General features: G+C 42.1%; 2 protein-coding genes, 1 long non-coding RNA gene and 5 other non-coding genes across 9 annotated transcripts; 1 reads left to right on the top strand and 7 right to left on the bottom strand.

Annotated features, from left to right (window-relative positions):
- Positions 1–1248: 1248 nt before the first annotated feature.
- arl2 (ADP-ribosylation factor-like 2) lies at positions 1249–3610 on the top strand. The gene is made up of 5 exons (XM_003452419.5): positions 1249–1463; positions 1756–1866; positions 2488–2650; positions 3108–3188; positions 3286–3610. Exons 1-5 carry the CDS (start codon positions 1399–1401, stop codon positions 3418–3420), a joined length of 555 nt encoding a protein of 184 aa, XP_003452467.1. The 5' UTR covers positions 1249–1398; the 3' UTR covers positions 3421–3610.
- Positions 3611–3985: 375 nt separating this feature from the next.
- LOC100690215 (uncharacterized) lies at positions 3986–8064 on the bottom strand. The gene is made up of 12 exons (XR_134868.4): positions 7971–8064; positions 7371–7404; positions 7090–7120; positions 6682–6731; positions 6451–6496; positions 6121–6169; positions 5828–5877; positions 5582–5636; positions 5191–5234; positions 4633–4671; positions 4350–4430; positions 3986–4152 (listed from the first exon to the last, which is right to left on the bottom strand). It is a non-coding gene; the product is annotated as an uncharacterized LOC100690215 (long non-coding RNA).
- LOC112846591 (small nucleolar RNA SNORD31) lies at positions 4222–4293 on the bottom strand. Its single transcript, XR_003219600.1, has one exon. It is a non-coding gene; the product is annotated as a small nucleolar RNA SNORD31 (small nucleolar RNA).
- Positions 4495–4566, bottom strand: LOC112846590 (small nucleolar RNA SNORD31). The gene has a single exon (XR_003219599.1). It is a non-coding gene; the product is annotated as a small nucleolar RNA SNORD31 (small nucleolar RNA).
- On the bottom strand, positions 5342–5467 carry LOC112846592 (small nucleolar RNA SNORD22). The gene has a single exon (XR_003219601.1). It is a non-coding gene; the product is annotated as a small nucleolar RNA SNORD22 (small nucleolar RNA).
- LOC112846589 (small nucleolar RNA SNORD30) lies at positions 5711–5781 on the bottom strand. The gene has a single exon (XR_003219598.1). It is a non-coding gene; the product is annotated as a small nucleolar RNA SNORD30 (small nucleolar RNA).
- On the bottom strand, positions 5981–6045 carry LOC112846588 (small nucleolar RNA SNORD29). The gene has a single exon (XR_003219597.1). It is a non-coding gene; the product is annotated as a small nucleolar RNA SNORD29 (small nucleolar RNA).
- Positions 8065–10823: 2759 nt separating the features above from the next.
- Positions 10824–16776, bottom strand: sb:cb1058 (uncharacterized). 2 transcript variants are annotated; one of them, XM_003452421.5, is made up of 3 exons: positions 16616–16776; positions 13261–14005; positions 10824–11824 (listed from the first exon to the last, which is right to left on the bottom strand). In XM_003452421.5, exons 2-3 carry the CDS (start codon positions 13912–13914, stop codon positions 11672–11674), a joined length of 807 nt encoding a protein of 268 aa, XP_003452469.2. In that variant the 5' UTR covers positions 13915–14005; positions 16616–16776; the 3' UTR covers positions 10824–11671. The 2 variants fall into 2 exon arrangements, with proteins under 2 accessions (XP_003452469.2, XP_005468119.1); XM_005468062.4 differs by having other exon boundaries at positions 13261–14008; positions 16616–16775.
- Between the last annotated feature and the right edge of the window lie 397 nt (positions 16777–17173).

Genomic DNA, 17173 nt, shown 5'->3' with positions numbered 1-17173 from the left:
GGAGCCAGAACTCTCCAGCGACTCTGATGTTTGCAGATGACATTATAATCTGTAATGAAAGCAGGGAGCAGGTGGAGGTATGCTCTGGAGAGAAGAGGAATTAAAGTCAGTAGTGAAAGTGAAAACTGTTCTAAAATAAGCTGACTGCTTAGGAACGCTGCAGAAGTACAGAGTGTGAAAAACAGCATTGCTATCAATCACAAATATCCACAAAGAAATCTTGATTTTCACAATCTTGTGAAGTCACCACTGCAGAATTATTTGCATACAATGACATTTGACTGCATCTACACCAGCTCCCTGTGAGGGAGAGCTATTTATAATAATATGTTTTACTTAATGTAAATAGATTAAATTAGTTATTTTAGACCAATTATTGTTAGAAATGTCACATCTTACTTAAATATATTATGTTTTCTCTAAACAAATTCATATTTTACATTTAGATTAACTGACTTGTTTAATTCCTGCATAAAAAAAGTTGTTAATTTAAATTGTTTTTTTATCTTAAGTAAATCACGCAAGAAAAAAATATGAAACAACTCAGATTTTACTTTACAGTTTAAGACTGAATGAAGAAACTATAAAGAAACTTTGTTTGTGTTTTCATTTATTTTTTAAGAAGAAGAAGAAGAAGGAAAGAGCTGGTATGGTAAAGCTTTGGACTACAGAGCCTGAACTGTATTTATTTTCTTTGGTTCTCTGTTTATTAATTTAGATTAATTCGATTATTAATTAGATTTATTAATGTTTATTAATAAATCACATTTATCCTAAAAAGGTGTCATTGCAATTTTTCCAGTGTATTTTGTTAAAAATTAGAAAAGAAGCGCCTAAGAAATCTTTGCAAAAATCTGTAAAGTGGATTCAGTGGTCGAAAACTCTGTGGTAAAAGTAGCTGCTTCCTAAATGAGTCTCAGTGGTTCCACAAAGAGTGTTAACCAACCAACATTCAAGCAGCTATAGGATTTTTCACATTTATAGCTTCTAAAGGTAAAAATGTTCACATTTCTGATGCTTGTTTTCATTTTCAAAAGATCGTTAAAATTTCTATTTTGAAAATTAGAACATTCCCCAAACCGACTCAAATGTGTACTTTCCACAACAGACACAAGTGGGCGCTGCCGCAAACCATCACAGTAGTTCTCTGGTTCTCATAGCCCGGCCACACCTTAAAAATACACACTGACCAATCTGCCGGCGCCGGAAGTTAAAATCAACCAATACACGTTCTCTTGCTGTAAAACAAGCCAATCGGTGACTAATGGGGCGGGATTAGCACTGTGGCTTCTTCCTGAGTTGCAATGCTGCTTATGAGAGCCGAACATTATCATACTAAACTTTAAAATTATAACATACATTTATTACAGTATAACAGTTAAACGGGGCAGCGTCACGATGGGTTTACTAACAATTCTGAAGAAGATGAAACAGAAGGAGCGCGAGATGAGGCTGCTGATGCTGTATCCTTTCTGTGACAGGTTTGGCTAGGCTGAAAACAAAGTGGCATTCGTGCAGTTGGTTTATTATAACTATACCTGTATCAAATAAAAACCCGCAAGCTTCTCTGTGTGTCTGTGTCGTTAGATAAAGATGCCGGATAACGCCTTTCTCTTTATTTTTCCTCTGTGCGGATTCATCCTTCTTGCTATGCTAGCTATTACACGTACTCCAGTCAATGTGGCTGAACGAGACGCTGATTAATCGATTAAAACCCTTTAGGTGTGTGAGTTGTCTTTAACCTGGCGCGTGCAGAGGTCTGGACAACGCGGGGAAGACGACCATCTTGAAAAAATTCAACGGGGAGGACGTCAGCACCATCTCTCCCACTCTGGGCTTCAACATCAAAACGCTGGAGCACAAAGGGTAACGCGCGCACGGGCTCAAACACGCGCACACGCACGTTGCTTTGACACCCATGTTTCTTTAAAAAAAACTAATCTAGTCACGGAAAAAATTCAAAGATGGTCGATATAATAATCTAAAATTAAAATGTGCCTGTATGAATATGAAAGTAGGTTTTGTGTATTGTCTTGTGTGAAAACCATGACAAATAATAAATGAAGCTTCAGTGTGATAAAGGAATAAAAGTCACAGGAAATGCTTGATCCCTTTAGACCTATTTGCCTCTCTTTCCTTCAGCCTGTGGCGCCTTTTGATTTGGCTTTTATTTCTGTGTGTCAGCCTGTTAAATACAGAATCAAAGTTAAAATCCTTCATCTCACATATAGTGTTGAATAATCAGGCCCCATCTTACCATAAAACCAAATGGGACTGTATTGTCCCAATAGAGCACTTCGTTCTCAGGCTGCTTGCCAACTTGTGGTTCGTAAGGTATTTAAAAGTAGAACGGGAGGCAAACTTTTGCTGAAAACCTTTTGTGTTAATGTATAAAAGTATTCTTTAGACCTGTTTTTCCACATTCATCTTTTTTTCTAGCTCAGTCTGTACATTTCCATTCATGCCTCCCACTCCTCGTGTTTCCAGGTTTAAACTGAATATTTGGGACGTAGGCGGTCAGAAGTCACTGCGCTCCTACTGGAGGAACTACTTTGAGAGCACAGATGGGCTGGTGTGGGTGGTGGACAGCGCAGACAGACTCAGACTGGAGGACTGCAGACAGGAGCTCAGCGCACTCCTCCTGGAGGAGGTATATGAGAATGACACACAGTGGAGTGACGAGAATCCTTTATTTTGGTTGTTTTGGGTTTTTTTTTAAAAGGATAAGAGTTTAAACGTAATGGGTTTGTGGTAACTGTTAGACCAGACGGGTAGGTGTGTGAAAATGTGACACTCACTAGTCCTGAATACCAGCTTCAACCCTGGTATTCCGCCTGTCATTTAAAAGGAATATTTCACCCAAATGGATCAGAAGTATCCATTTATCTTTAATAGAAAGCAAATCTTTAATCGTTTTTATCAATCTTGTTTTTCTGAGTTGTCTGGACTTTCTATATCTCTTAAGATATTTTTAAAACTGGGCAACTCACACTGAAATGGCCTCCGTGGACAAACAGCCCTGCAAGCCAGAGTCAAAATATGTAAATTTGATTTCAGTATGAACACGTTATGCTATTTTTAAATAAGCTGCGCTCTGTTCTTTGCAGAGGTTAGCTGGTGCAACGCTGCTGGTTTTTGCCAACAAACAGGATTTACCAGGAGCTCTGTCCAAAGAGGCAATACGAGAGGTGAGCTCTGCACCCACTTTACACAGCTGTCACTGCATTTCAGTAACGATATAGTTGCACATATCACAGTGGATGGTGACACTTTGTTCTCCTGCAGGCGCTGGCCCTGGATAACATCAAAAGTCATCACTGGTGTATCATTGGTTGCAGTGCAGTAACAGGAGAGAACTTGTTAGCTGGAGTGGACTGGTTATTAGACGACATCGCTGCGAGGATCTTCACTGCTGACTGATCCTCGCAATCAGAGCAGACCAGCTGGTCTTTGTTCATGACCCGCTACCTTAAGTGACTGAATGCTTTTATAGTTGTCCCATCAACTAATGATTTCCCCAGCCATCCTGAGTTTGCACTGATTTAAAGGAGACTGACCAGTTTACTTGTATGAACCCAGTAATAAAAGTTTATCCATTCTTGTGGCAAAACGCTACTTTCTTACATCCACACTTGAGTCTTGCAGAGACAACTTGTTACACTAATCTTTATGTAGTCTAGTTCTCTTGACATGCAATTCTTTGCAAATGCTGGTTGTATCACAAACTGCTACAGAGCTGTTTTAAGTTTGCAAGAATGCATTAAGCACCCAAGGCCAGTGCTAGCTCTGCATAATTTGTGATCTCATTTATCAGCCTCAAGAGTTCTTTGGCAGTTAGCATTTAGGTTTGATATAATTTGTGCTACAACTCAAAGCATCTTTTAAGCGAGAAAGCTGATATTCTACAAACTTCAAATCACTACCAAAAGTTCTGGTTTATCGAGTTTCCCCACAGCCACAGTTGAAATAAAACAGCTTAGTCTGCTAAATTTTAAACACTTTATTGTTTTGTTACTGCAAATTTCAAGTGACAGAACCCCACAAATGTAAACATTAGCACAGGTGTCCACACAATTCCAGTGTAGTTCAAACTGCAGTCATCTTGGTGGCAGCACACAGGAGATAATCACGATGTGGCGTGTACCGTCCAATCTGCAAAGTTTAAAAACAAAAACTTAGAAACATTGAGGGCAGGAACGCTCATGTTATGGTTAAGTCAGTTTTAAATCAGAGTATACCAATCAGTCATGAATCTTCAGACTGGGGCGGTAAAACAACCTCATCACTTCTGCTTAACACTAAACCGTTGCCCAATTCAGTAACTTTTCCAGTTTAAACTGGTTACTCACCATCATGACTGCGCGCAATGTCAGTCTCATGACATGAGGTGCTGGACACAGACCACATGACTATTGCCTCAAACAAGAAACCTGGAATAGATTAAATGTGTTAGTAGAGTCTGCTTGTGGAGTGACTGAGAACACATTTTAGCTGCTGAGATCAGAGTATACCAATCAGTCATGAATCTTCAGACTGGGGCGGTAAAACAAACTCATCACTTCTGTTTAATGTTTAACTGGACATTAAGCTGCTGCATGCTGTTAACAAAACAGAACCAGTGTTTGTACTCACCAGCATGGACAGACTCAACTGACGATCTGGTGTTTAAAGCTGTTTAAAGACAGACAAGTATATTAGGTATCCTGCTGAAGCTCTTTTGGGGAAAATGTCAGACTGACATTAACACTGTAGTGAAGCAAATCTATAAAGCAGCATTCAAAGCCACTGCGTTATAAAGTGTCAAAGAAGTGTAAATATGATGTTTCTGGGATGTGATCAGAGCTATGACCGTCAGCCATGCCTCAGTCAGCACTCCTTCTCCATCAGAGCACCAGCAGGTCACCTTACACCTAGAGGGGTAACAGTCAGGGTTCTCAGTGCCATGCTGGGTCAACAGGAGGGGAGACCAACCGAGTTGAGGGGGCCGAGTCAACCCCCTCTTTGACTGATTGCACACCTGTTCATCATTTCCACAAACCCAGCAGTATAAAAGTCAAGATCCAGGGCTTTCACAGTCTTATCAGACAGGAAGCATGACCGCACAGTTTTAGACCTTAATACCAGAATCATTCATCCTTTATTTTCACTATGATCACTTTTCTGTTGATGGTTAACATGCACAGCACCTACCTAGGGCTTGTGTCCAGCTCACAGCTTTCACAGGCAGCTCTGTCCTGAAGGGTGACACAAAGTTACGTTAGCCACATTTGCTCACAATGACGTTAGGCTACAGGTTTGTTCCTGTGCAGATAAACATCAGATGATTCACAATTCCATTGTTTCCATTCAGACTGTTGGTAACCCCAACAGGTCATCCCCTTATTGCCAAGGCAACACCAGTGGGTTCACCTTTTCAGGTCTGGCATTGACACGAGGCGTAAGACGTGTGCAAGTATCATCATACAGGAAACTAGAGTGACACGCATCAGTCTAAATAAAAGTTTTGAGTCCATTAAGCTCTAAGCCTCTTACATAAAGATGTCTAGATGAGCACTAAAATGAAGCTACAGAGTTCACCCACCTGGACAAACAGCTGGGATGGTGATGGCAACATCTGAAGTCCAAACTTCAGCTACCTGTAAGATGATTGCATCAAGTCAAGGTACAGAAAGGAGGTTAAAGTCTCACAGTGTTCCTTGTGGACCGTCACTGACTTCAGATTTAAATTTTATCAACAGCAGTTCAGACGAACGAGATTCCAAAATTTCTCTCATCATTTTCAGCAGGTCTGAATATTTAAAACTGCACAGATATTTTTTTAACATACCTTCAAACAGGAAAGCCTCCATGGAGCTGCTGAAGCAGTCATCAAGTCACCTGACAACAGAAATCATTTACATCACTTAAGTGGCCATGCAGATTGTATTATGACAAATAAAATACACAGATGATAGAAAATCCTTCAAAGTGAAAAGCTGCAGTTGCTCAGATGTTCGTGTCGTTTCACATCGGGTCAAAGTGAGCTAAGTTTCATCATCACTGAAACTGCGCCGCAGACGAGACGTCTCGTCTCTGCACGACAAGCTCAACAGGAAGAATATTCAAGCCTTAAATTCTTACCTTGAAACTATCACGACTGCCTTCCTCCCCAAGCATTTGGTGAAAGTCCCTAAAGAAGAAGTTGGAACGTTAATAAAAAGCAGGAACTACTTCTTGTGCCATTAAGGACTTGCATGTTTGATCAGGGCTTTGGTGACAAACTGCCATGTGACATATGTCGTCCAGGTGTTTGATGGGTGCTAACCCATTTCATCCTTTCAAACAGTCAGAAATGCCTCACATTATGGAACAAATAAATTTAGCATTTCAGATTCACTTTATAGAATTTGGGGAAATTAGCATTTCTGACCATTTCACTTTAACCTGAAAAAATTAAAGCTTAATACTTACATGCTGATTTGGCATCACTTCCTTCTGAAACAACTCCAACTTTAGCCTAGCAAAGAAATACCAGACTTAATCATTTGCAATAATATTTACGTGTTTGTTAGCCTAAATTAAAGGGTAATCAGATTAAAGGCTGGCATCACATGAATCAGGCATATGCTTGTCATTAATGGTAATCATCATGCTTAAAACCCCACTGTGGAATTTGAACAACAGCAGAAAATCTTTACTGACCTCTGTGAATTTAAGCCACTCTGAACACTGCGGGGTTCACATCAGAGGACCTACACAGAAGTATTTTGGTTAATGAGATCTGTATTTAAGCCCTCAGGAAATTAGAAGTCAACTAGAGATTTGTCAATTCAATCACTGCCTTTAACTTTAAACCACAGTTATTGTCTTATAAGCGTTTTAAGAGCCGTTACAGCACAATCAGGTTGGAGCCTTCATGCTGCTCAGAATCTGGTAAAGAAGTTTCTTCAAAACGCTGATTCAGTAAGAGAGAGTTCCAAGACTCATCACCGCAGCACAACATGCTCATTTATAGCCACACAGATGTTTAACTGCAGAGCCACTGAGAGAGATCATTTAAATTCCTAATCCAGATTAAAATCTGAAGCACTCGGAGCATTTTCTAATTACCTGATGTATGAAGTGTCATCACAGGCCATGCCTGAAACCAGACGAGAAAAAAAAGATGGCGCCGTTAGGGAGTTGTAAAAGAAAAAGCATGAGACGATCAGTGGTGATTCCTTCATGCTACTCAGTGTTTGAAATGCTGTCTTCAACGTTTTTATTCAGTGAGAGAGTTCAAACAGGTCATCACAGTAGCATGACCTTTCACATTATCCCATTTAATCAGTTTGCATGACCCTACTCTCCACCTTATAATGCAATAAAGCGAATCTGTAAATAGACATTACCTGTGCAGGAAGCACGTTTCCAGCAGCTCCACATCTGGAAAGAAAAGAAAGAATGCGTTAGCATGCTGCAGCTAGCAATCAGCTAGCCATGCCGTTTACCACGTGACCGCTAAAATGTAACGTGCTACTGTTCGCATGAAACAGTATGAAAATTAGGTTTAACAGCGTCTCAAATCAGAATAAAAAGAGTGCAATCACTGCCATTCAGGACAGGTCTGTGAAAATTCTCATCATTTAGAGACGCTGTTAGTTGCCGTGCGGTCACTTAAGCCACTAAAATGCAAGCCTGCTTTACGTTTATGTCTCAATACTGGATGCATCAGGTAGAAAACATATTTTTATTAGTAGTGACACAAGTTTCAGTCGAATTTTTTTAATTCTGCTGGTGGATGGTTGAAGATTACGCTAAAATCTGGTCGCTGCTCAATGCAGAGAAACTTCTAGCAAAAACACCACGCAGCGTTTAAAATGGCTGAAAATGAGAAGTGAACTAACGTGAGACTGCAGTATCACTACAGTAGTTTCTTTCTTTAAAATCATCCAATTAGTGGATAAACTCTGCATCTGAAATAAAGCGGCTAAGTATTGCACAAGTCTTACCTCTGGTAGAAGATCGTAGGAAGTGGAAGAAGAGCGCGGTGCATCTCGTTTTTATGTCCCGCCTGTTGGACTCCGCCCACCGGCAAACGTCACCGAGTGGCTAACGCTTATCTTAACTCTTTATCTGTATTCAGCTGTGGGTGAATTAAACTGGATAGGATCTATTTCACACAACCTAAACTCTGTATTTTTAACGCAAGAACATCGCTCTCAGCATGTAGCTGGAGAAAGCCTAGCGAGAGCGCATTTTACTACGTCACTTCCGCTAAGATTGAGCGCCATTTTTACCTCCACCAGATGGCAGCAAAGTCACAGAAAAAGGCTGCAGATTGCACACACATTAGTGAGTGTGTGGGGGGGTGGAATTCAATTTCTACATCAGACAGGACAGAAAATAATTATCCAGCTAAAACATAACATATATTTAAACAGCTGAGCACTTTGCTATCAGTAATACCTGCGTAGCCAAATAATGCAAAAGCAATTTTGACTCAAAACACGTGATTTTCTACTCTTCCACCCTCCACATTGTTATTCTTTCATGTAAATATCCTCCATTCCAGCAGTGGGCGAGATCAGGATCTGGGTATGACTTGCAAACTAAACATTGTTCATTTACTGGAGTGATTTCTTTTCACTGAGTTCAGGATTTTAACCTTAAATTAGGAATGATTTTTTTTTTTTTTTACTTATCGTCTCTCATTCCCCTCTCTAGTCTTTACTTGCATCCCTTGTCCCCATGTAGAGATAATGTCCAAATCTCTCTTATTATGCTCGGATTCTCCAAAGTGTAAAAAAAAAAGACATGTTTTTATCTTTCTCTCTCTGTGTTTTTTTTAAGGCAGAAAATGAAACACCCTCCAGCCATAGATCTGGTACACACAGTGCTTGGATGTATGAAGTATGAAGTGCTGAACAACATGTTTCTGATACTTCCTGCCAGCCAGCAGCTCATATGTGAGGGCAAAATAACCAGATAGTGACAGCAAATGACGAATCCAACCTGAAACAGCACGTTCCATGGTAACCAGTGGGGAAGTGTGATATCACAAACAGAGTGAGCACAATCAACAGCTTTTGAATTACATCTGACTTCAAGGATGACAGAAATGATGATCGAATAGGTGAGTTTATACTACAGTGTGTACACTGCAGCAGTCATGGAGGTGAAAGCTATGATCAAAATGCTCACTGACTCGACCTGTAAGAACCAAACACATTACTTGGTGGAAACTCACACTCCCTTTCTCACAGGTTCACCCACTGTGGGCAGCTCTTTATGTTTGAGTTAACAAGTTCCCCCCCCCATCAGATGCCCTTCCTGACACAATCCCAAAAAGGATTTGTGCCTTCTGCCAGAATCAAACTGGGGATCTTTTGCTTGTTAGGTGAATGTGTATATCACTACACTCTAGAGGCGCTCTACGTTATGCTTTATGAGGCCTAATAAGAAGGGCTGTCCCTGACAGAGTAATAGAGTGGTGTGATTCATCACGCAGGTCATAGCTGGCATTTGGACCAACTTATAACTGCTTTTTTTTTTTTTTTAAAGAATACCGGTTATAAAGCCGAGCAGATTAAGTCTTTATCTAGATTCAGCTATCTTTGTAGGTCACAGCAACAATTACAGTGGCACCTGAAGAGTGGATGATGTATTTTCTAAATTACTCTTCTTGATTCATCCAAACTAATTAAAATCTGATCCATCCAAGTCCACCAGGTTACACCTCAGACTGGCCAGGAGCTCAGTGATGCCCTGGTTCAGATCTGGAAGGAGATCTGAGGCATGCATACAAGCACGTGGGGGCCACACAAACTACTGAGTATCATTTTGAGCTGCTGCATAATTTGTTAACTTGATTTTCAGGGTGTCTTTGGAGCTGTGGGTTCTCTGTAGGTTGATAGTTTTAATTTCCATCAATGTGGAATCCTTTAGTTCCTAGCACATTACCCAGTCTGTATAAGTATAGATCTGCATGATTTTTTCCCACTGAGATCTCATTTGTTTTCAAAGTGTTCATTTCCTTTAACTTTTTTGAACAGTGTGTGTTTTTTAAATTTATATATATATAAATTTAAAGTTCCCATCTTGCCCCTCCGGGCGATCTTTTATCCTTCATGTTCGGGAGGCCTGGGAGCTTGAGGGTCCTGCACAGTGTCTTTGCTGTTCCTCGGACTGCGCTCTTCTGGACAGAGATCTCCGATGTTGTTCCTGGGATCTTCTCGAGCTCTTCTCTGAGCCCTTGGTATTTCTCAAGCTTCTTGTGTTCCTTCTTCCCGATGTTGCTGTCATTCGGTATTGCTACGTCTACCACTATGGCCGTCTTCCGCTGCTTGTCTAACACCACTGTGTCCGGTTGGTTAGCCCCCACCATTTTGTCCGTATCTGGAAGGATCTTAGCTCGGCCATTCTCCACCACCCTAGGGGGCGGCTCCCATTTTGATCTCGGGACTTCCAGGCCATACTTGGCACAGATGTTTCTGTATACTATGCTGGACACTTGGTTGTGGCGTTCCCTGTATGCCCTGCCTGCTACCATCTTGCACTCTGCTCTTATGGATCTCGTGCTCAGAGCTTATAAATATATATATATCTTTATATATATACATTAGTGGATACAGGGCAATAAAAAAACAGATAGTGAATGTTTGAAAATTAAAGACCATTTATTGCATTTTTGTCACATCTACAAACATCCATTATTAATAGTTCTTAAATACAGTTGGTAGTTTTACAAATCAAACACATAAAAAAGACACAAGGTTGCATTCAAATAGAGAAAATATGCACTATTTAATATGACTTTTTTGACCAAAAATAAGCATTACCTTTTTCTGGACGGACATCTAAGCTTACACCTCCCTGCTCTGTCCCTTCAGGTTTAATAACCTTCACTGGAGCACACACGCAGGGACCTCATGAGGAAAAAAATAATAAGCTGTAATAGAAACTCTTACATATTCCTTTGCACAAGGCTGGACCCTGTCCGTCGTTTTCACTTGCAATAAAGCCCACATAAATAATAGAATGTGTCCATAATAATGTCAATCCCAATAAAGTTTAATTACTGATTTACTGCATACGATTGTGCATGTCCTACACTCATAAATAGCTTGTCTGATTAGGCAACAAGCACCACGGATAATCCTACAGAAGTATGTATTACTCCACAGCTAAAGTCCATCAGTCAGCTGCTACGTTTTAAACTTTCCACCCCCTTTGGTTACACATCAACACTCGAGGAGTTTCACAGCGCTAAACCAAAGGAAGCAGAGATCATCTGCACTACGAACTCTTAATAACGAACTGGATATTAAGAGCTAAAATGCTCTTACTTGAGGTTAGAAGGGGACCAGCAGCTGCTGAACTCAGTCACATAAAGACCAGGGATTTCTGTTCAGGCCAGTCTCATAGACTTCACTGTAAAACCAGCAGCCCATCGAGCTAAAGTGGATCCCTGCAGTTTGTGTCCTGACTAAGGTGCATCCTAATAAGGCGATAAAGGTTCAGCTGAGTAATTAAGACTCAGTAAGTTACATAATTGATTAATATTCCTGAGGTGATGACTCAGGCACGTCATGTGGTAAATGTTATACAGGCAGGATTGTCCGATACTTTGCAGCAGTCACGGTAAAACGCTGCATGACCCTGATATTATTTAATGTTAAGAAGCCTCAAGCTTCATTGTCCATCTCCATTTCTATTGAAATTCTGCTAACACTGAATTGTGCTGGTGCTTCTTCTTTGACGACGGTGAAGACGATGATGGCGAGGAGTTCACCGGTGCAAGTGTGACGCTGTAGAGGTTGGCAACGAAGGCCCCCCAGCCGCGGCGCAGCGCTCGGTCCAAAGCCTGGTGGGAACAGGAGGACTAAGGGTTAGCTACATTACAGCCACTGACAGGCGACAAGAAGAACCTCAGATGTAGTTACAATGTTACAAAGAGAAAGGCACTCCCCAATGGCAGCAGTCTCCCCTAGCAGGACATTGCATCACAGACAAAACAGCTCAGCAACACCACAGGGAATATGACACAGCTGCTCGAGCGCCCTCGAAACTCTACATCACAGTCTGATCGAGCATGTGTGAAACAATGGAGGAAACACCACCTGCTAGGACCCAAAGGACCACACCACAGGAGACCTCAGTGCTCTTGTGTCACTAATGAGTCAGTAATGAAAGCAGCTCCATGAAGCTGTTTTGTGACTGAGCTCTTCAGTCTTGAATTGAGTTTGTAGTTAGATGCTGAATTTAAATTGGCCCAGTGCTTAATTAAACAGGTAAAATAGTAATAAACATCTGGAAGTAGCCATTTGCTTAATATAAATGTATTACTGGAAGTTTTACTTTGAATTTTTACATATGTTGAATGATAATGTTTGACATTATCCTGCTCAAGGCTCATTTCTTGTCCACTGAATAAAAGGATTTTTCCTGGAATTCACTGGAATTGTTCAGTATACAAATTAATGATTGTTTCTGTTCCTGGGAATTTCCAAGAGACACACTGTTGACCTTTTCTATAAAAAGGGCCTTTGAGCTTTATTATTGTCTAAAAGTCCATCTGGAAAATAATGAGCTCACTGGAAACAGGTTGTGAACCGAGGCTGTGGTAACTCATGACTAAATATTTAACCAGCGCCGCACACTGAGCAGAAACCAACCAGTCGTCTGCAGAGCGGAGCCGATTAACAGCGCTGGAATGTTTTTTCACGGCGTGGGGTTTAGCAGGCGGGTCAGCATCACCTGACCTCATTCCACTGATCAAAGGACATGATAGAGGAGCCACAGGAATGTCACCTGTGTGTGTGTGTGTGTGTGTGTGTGTGTGTGTGTGTGTGTGTGTGTGTGTGTGTGTGTGTGTGTGTGTGTGTGTGTGTGTGTGTGTGTGTCAGCAGGAGCAGAAATTCTTTACAATAACCTGCTTAATTTTTTCACATCATTAAAAATGACGTAAAGGAAAACCTCATTTGGGGGTGACTTCATGTGCCGTGATACGCACCAGTGGCCGCTGGACCTTGGACGCGCAGTGGCAGCATGTTATTAAGGTGATATGATAGTTTCCATGGTGGTTAATAACCCAGAGTGCATTACGTGGAGGATGGCGAGGGAGAACTTTACCCCTCTGTTCCACACATGCTGGGCGTGCAGTTATATAACCTTCAGCTTCGGCTTAAAGTTTAACCCGACGGAGCGAAGCTAAATATGGAGTTTATGTAAATGTGACAAACTGAAGAGGAAGTTGATACAAGTCTGCAGCCTAAAACAACACCGCACATTTTCTCTCACCTTGCGGTAATTTTTCCTCTTCACCACTTTCATCCCTTCCTCTTGCTCCTTCGTCATCCTCCTCTCCTCCTCCTCTTCGTCTTCTCTTCCTCTCTTCTTGTCTCGGATCAGGACTTGGTCGTCAGCGTCCTCCCGAGCCGGGAAGTGAACGAGCACGGGTTCCTTCTCCCTGCCCGCCTTTTCATTTTCTTCCTCCACCTTCTTCAGGTTCTCCATCTCTACCTCGATCTTCACCCTGATGTCCTCGGGGAAGTCAGCTGGACCCTCCGTGCCCAGGCTGGGCCTCTCCTCTCTGGCCGCGTCCTCCTCTGCTCTCCCCTCTTTCTGCTTCCTCCTGGAGCTTCTCCTCCACCTGCTGCTGCGGCGGCTGGGTTTCCTCCTCAGGAGGCTCTCGTCGTCATCTTCCATCATGCCTTCGCTGAAGCCAAACACCTCGCCTTCTTCCTTCTCATCAGAACAGTGCACCGCAGTGATGGATGGGTCACTCGAGACTCCCTCCTCTATGTTGCAAACATTTACACCAGTCTCCTCCACCTCTGTGGCGGCCTCAGGCTCGTCGAGGCGACCGTAGAAGCCACTCGATTTGTCCAGAAACTTTGGGGCCCTGATGGAGCTTCGGACTGAGCTCATCCTGGAGTTCCTGCCAATAGCCATCTTTTTGTTGGAGTTTCTTCGAGTTTCTGTCTGTCACTTCTTTTGGCCTCTGGTGCACTTCTCACACACTCCTTCTGCTCCTGGTTTGTTCCTGCTGAGAGAGGAGAGATTAGAGTTTAACGCTGTTACATAACCCTGCCCTCTGTCAAACACACAGTCCGATCCATTTCCATACAGGCAGCCAAAATTTCAGGAACAGTGATAGGAGATAAAAGCTGAAGAAAAAAGCGTAAAAGACCACAGACAAAAGATAGAGTATGTGTGTGTTTTATCAGCCTCTCTGGATGGTAAGTACTGTACAACAGATATGCTATGCAGGAGTCACAAGAATGTCTGTGTTTGAATATCGGTGGCCGTGACCGAGGCTGGAGGTCAGAGTCAATGTTATCGAGGTTGTGATGATAACAGATGTCAAAAAACTGAACGCGGAGCATTCTTAGCGCTGAGGACAAACACACGGGGAGTCGGACAGCCGGATGTGCAGCCAAAATCAATGACTTCAGACTAACTGTCGGTGTCAACGACCTGCTTGTTTGTCCATTCTCCACCTGTTCTGAAAGTTGGTCATACAATCTGCTTCAAACATTGGCATGTGTGTTTCGGGGGTCCCGTGTAAGCACAGTGCCAAATCACGGGCTGTTTGGATGAGTTCCTTATATTCTGGCTGTGTTGGAGTGGCTGATGACTGCTCCACTCCGTGTGCAGGAAGAGTAGCACGCACAGGCTCAGACGCAGGTGCTTTTGTCTCTGTGAGGACTTTTTTATTTTATTACCTCCACCAACGAGGTTATGTGCTGGTGGCCTCGGCATGACTGATCCACGTTAGCCCGTTAAAACAGGCTAATCCACGTTAACGCGTTAATTCAGATCAATCCGTGTAAGGGGTTACTCGGCGTTAATGTGGCTTAAACACGTTAACGCTGTCATTACGACTAACGCGATTAACAATTAACCCATCTGGAGCGCAGACTGACTCAAATCCCTGAAATGTCTCTGTCAACACATTTCGGGCAGTTTGTCCATTTTAATCGCGTTAATCATTAACCACGTTAACGCAGCCCTATTAGAAACTATTGCCAACATATAGAAACTTCCTTATAACATCTTAAATATCATGTCACCTTTGACCTCTGACCTCTACTTTATGATCAGTGGACTGATCTGTGCGTCACAGTGATTACAATGCTATATAGAGCTATTTAAAATGACAATAGATTTCTAAACATTTAAGCGAATTTTACTAAACAATGAAATGAATGTTGCAAATGTACAATATCCGCATAAAGAATAAACAATACAAAATGACACTTATTGCACTTGTTTTGTCCAAAAAGTCTACACACCTACTTGTGTGTATGTGTGTGTCTTTTTGGGGACCAAACATTGAAAGTTTACTGTACTTGTGGGGACCAAAATCCTGGTCCCCACAAGTTTGAAGGCATTTTTGCGACTCAAAATGTGGTTTTAGTGACAGGGTTACATTTGGGTTGTGGTTAGGTTTAGGGTAAGGGTAAGGGTTAGGGCTAGGCATTCATTTTTCATGGTTAGGGTAAGTGGCTCGGCCAATTTCAACTTTATTGTCTTACATTTGTCGGCTACTCTCATTTCTCTCTCTCCTTTAAACCACTACTTATGTTAACGCTCATTTTAACCAATACTGATGCAGCCAATAGAAAAAGTGCAAAACCTCAGCCTGAATCCATGCTCATTTTAATTTTAACCCTAAAAACAACTTGAAACGCTCAAACAAGCATTGCAGGGGCAACACGAAGTTCTACACTCGACTGCAGCTGGAACCGTTTTTCCAGTTTCACAGATTTTGGAGTTTTCTCTGAGAAATGACGGTTCTCAAGAAAGCAACACAATCAACGAGTGTATCTTCAGAGCGCTCCTCCTTTGAGGCCCTCAGTGATCACTGCATGCTCGGCTGTTGTGTGAATTAACAGGAAATCATGTTAATCAGCTTCCAGATGTGCCTTTTGGGCACAATTGCAACTGCAGCAAAATCTTTGCTTGCACTGTCCGCCTGGTGAGACACTTTTAATTAATAAAAGAAAAGCAGCCAAACAAACATGTGCATTAGCCCAGGATGAGGCAAGAAATCAGCTGCTGTGACATCACTGATTGCGCTGCTGCTAGAAGTGAGACGTACTCAGGGGTTTTGACCCCGCAGTGAAAAAGTGCAGGATCGCTCCCCCCCCCTCTGTGATCACGCTGTTAATTACCTTGTAAACCGTTTCACCGCAAGTTATATAATAACCAAGTCCACACTAATGCTCCTCTGAAGCAGTACACTTCCTGCTAATAACCAGAAACTGCAGACACATTTGGTGTTCTTTTCAGATCAGCTTTGTTTTTGAAAACAAATTAAGACTTTGGGTTGTTACAAGGGTGGCAAACAGAAGAGGAAACAAAAAAACTTCCTTTTGTGCTCTGAGAAACGGTGTCCTGGAAATCTTAAAGACTTGTGAAGTGCAGGTAACGTTTCATATAATGTGCAGATTGCAAAATAAAGACTGAAAGGTGTTGTGTAATAGGAGGCGAATAAAAAAAAGGATGACTTGATTAAAGTGTTAAAAATTAAACAGGGCAGAGAAGCAGCCCAATACTGAGAGCAGTAAACAGGAGTGAACAGAAATGCCAGCTACCACATATTTAACAGTAACGCATTCAACAGGTGAAGAAATAGTTGGAGCCTTACCAGATCTCTCGCTCTCGTCTCTTTCCCCTCTCGGTGTGTGAGTCTGAGTGAGTGACACGGAGCCGGGAGCGCAGCTTACTGCCCTCATACACGTCACACGCCAACCCTGCCCAGACCTGCAGAGTCTTCGTCATCGGGACAAACTCACACACACACACACACACACACACACACACACACACACACACACACACACACCCTGACACACGCTGTAAAACACTCTCGCTATCAAAGACTCTTTCTCTCCCTCTCCCCACCTACACACACACCTTGCCATTACATCCTTGAACACACACTGACTTAGAGATAAAGCCATGTATTAAACAGGTCAAATATTAACTTACTGAAAAAAATCTCAGCAGCAGCAGCCACGTCCTACGGTTGCTGGCTAAACCTGCAGGGTCCAGCTTTAAAAGCTTTGTAGGGATGCAGCGGTGGGTCAAGTCAACAATCTGTTAAAGGTTTGCCTTCAATGCACTAAGGTCTCCGTGCTCAAATAAATGATTTATTGGTCCAAGATGGACACAAAGACTTGTAACTTAGAGGCTATGATTCTGC

Source organism: Oreochromis niloticus, linkage group LG3 (assembly GCF_001858045.2).
Source record: "Oreochromis niloticus isolate F11D_XX linkage group LG3, O_niloticus_UMD_NMBU, whole genome shotgun sequence".
Lineage (NCBI taxonomy): Eukaryota > Metazoa > Chordata > Actinopteri > Cichliformes > Cichlidae > Oreochromis > Oreochromis niloticus.
This window is presented reverse-complemented; position numbering and strand designations above follow the sequence as displayed.

Excerpts from the sequence above, each read along its gene's own strand:
- arl2 (XM_003452419.5), top strand. The coding sequence starts at position 1,399 with ATGGGTTTACTAACAATTCTGAAGAAGATGAAACAGAAGGAGCGCGAG. Across the intron at positions 1,867-2,487 it reads AAAACGCTGGAGCACAAAGG|GTTTAAACTGAATATTTGGG; the intron begins GTAACGCGCGCA and ends TCGTGTTTCCAG. Across the intron at positions 2,651-3,107 it reads GCGCACTCCTCCTGGAGGAG|AGGTTAGCTGGTGCAACGCT; the intron begins GTATATGAGAAT and ends TGTTCTTTGCAG.
- sb:cb1058 (XM_003452421.5), bottom strand. The coding sequence starts at position 13,914 with ATGGCTATTGGCAGGAACTCCAGGATGAGCTCAGTCCGAAGCTCCATC. Across the intron at positions 11,825-13,260 it reads AGAGGAAAAATTACCGCAAG|GCTTTGGACCGAGCGCTGCG; the intron begins GTGAGAGAAAAT and ends TGTTCCCACCAG.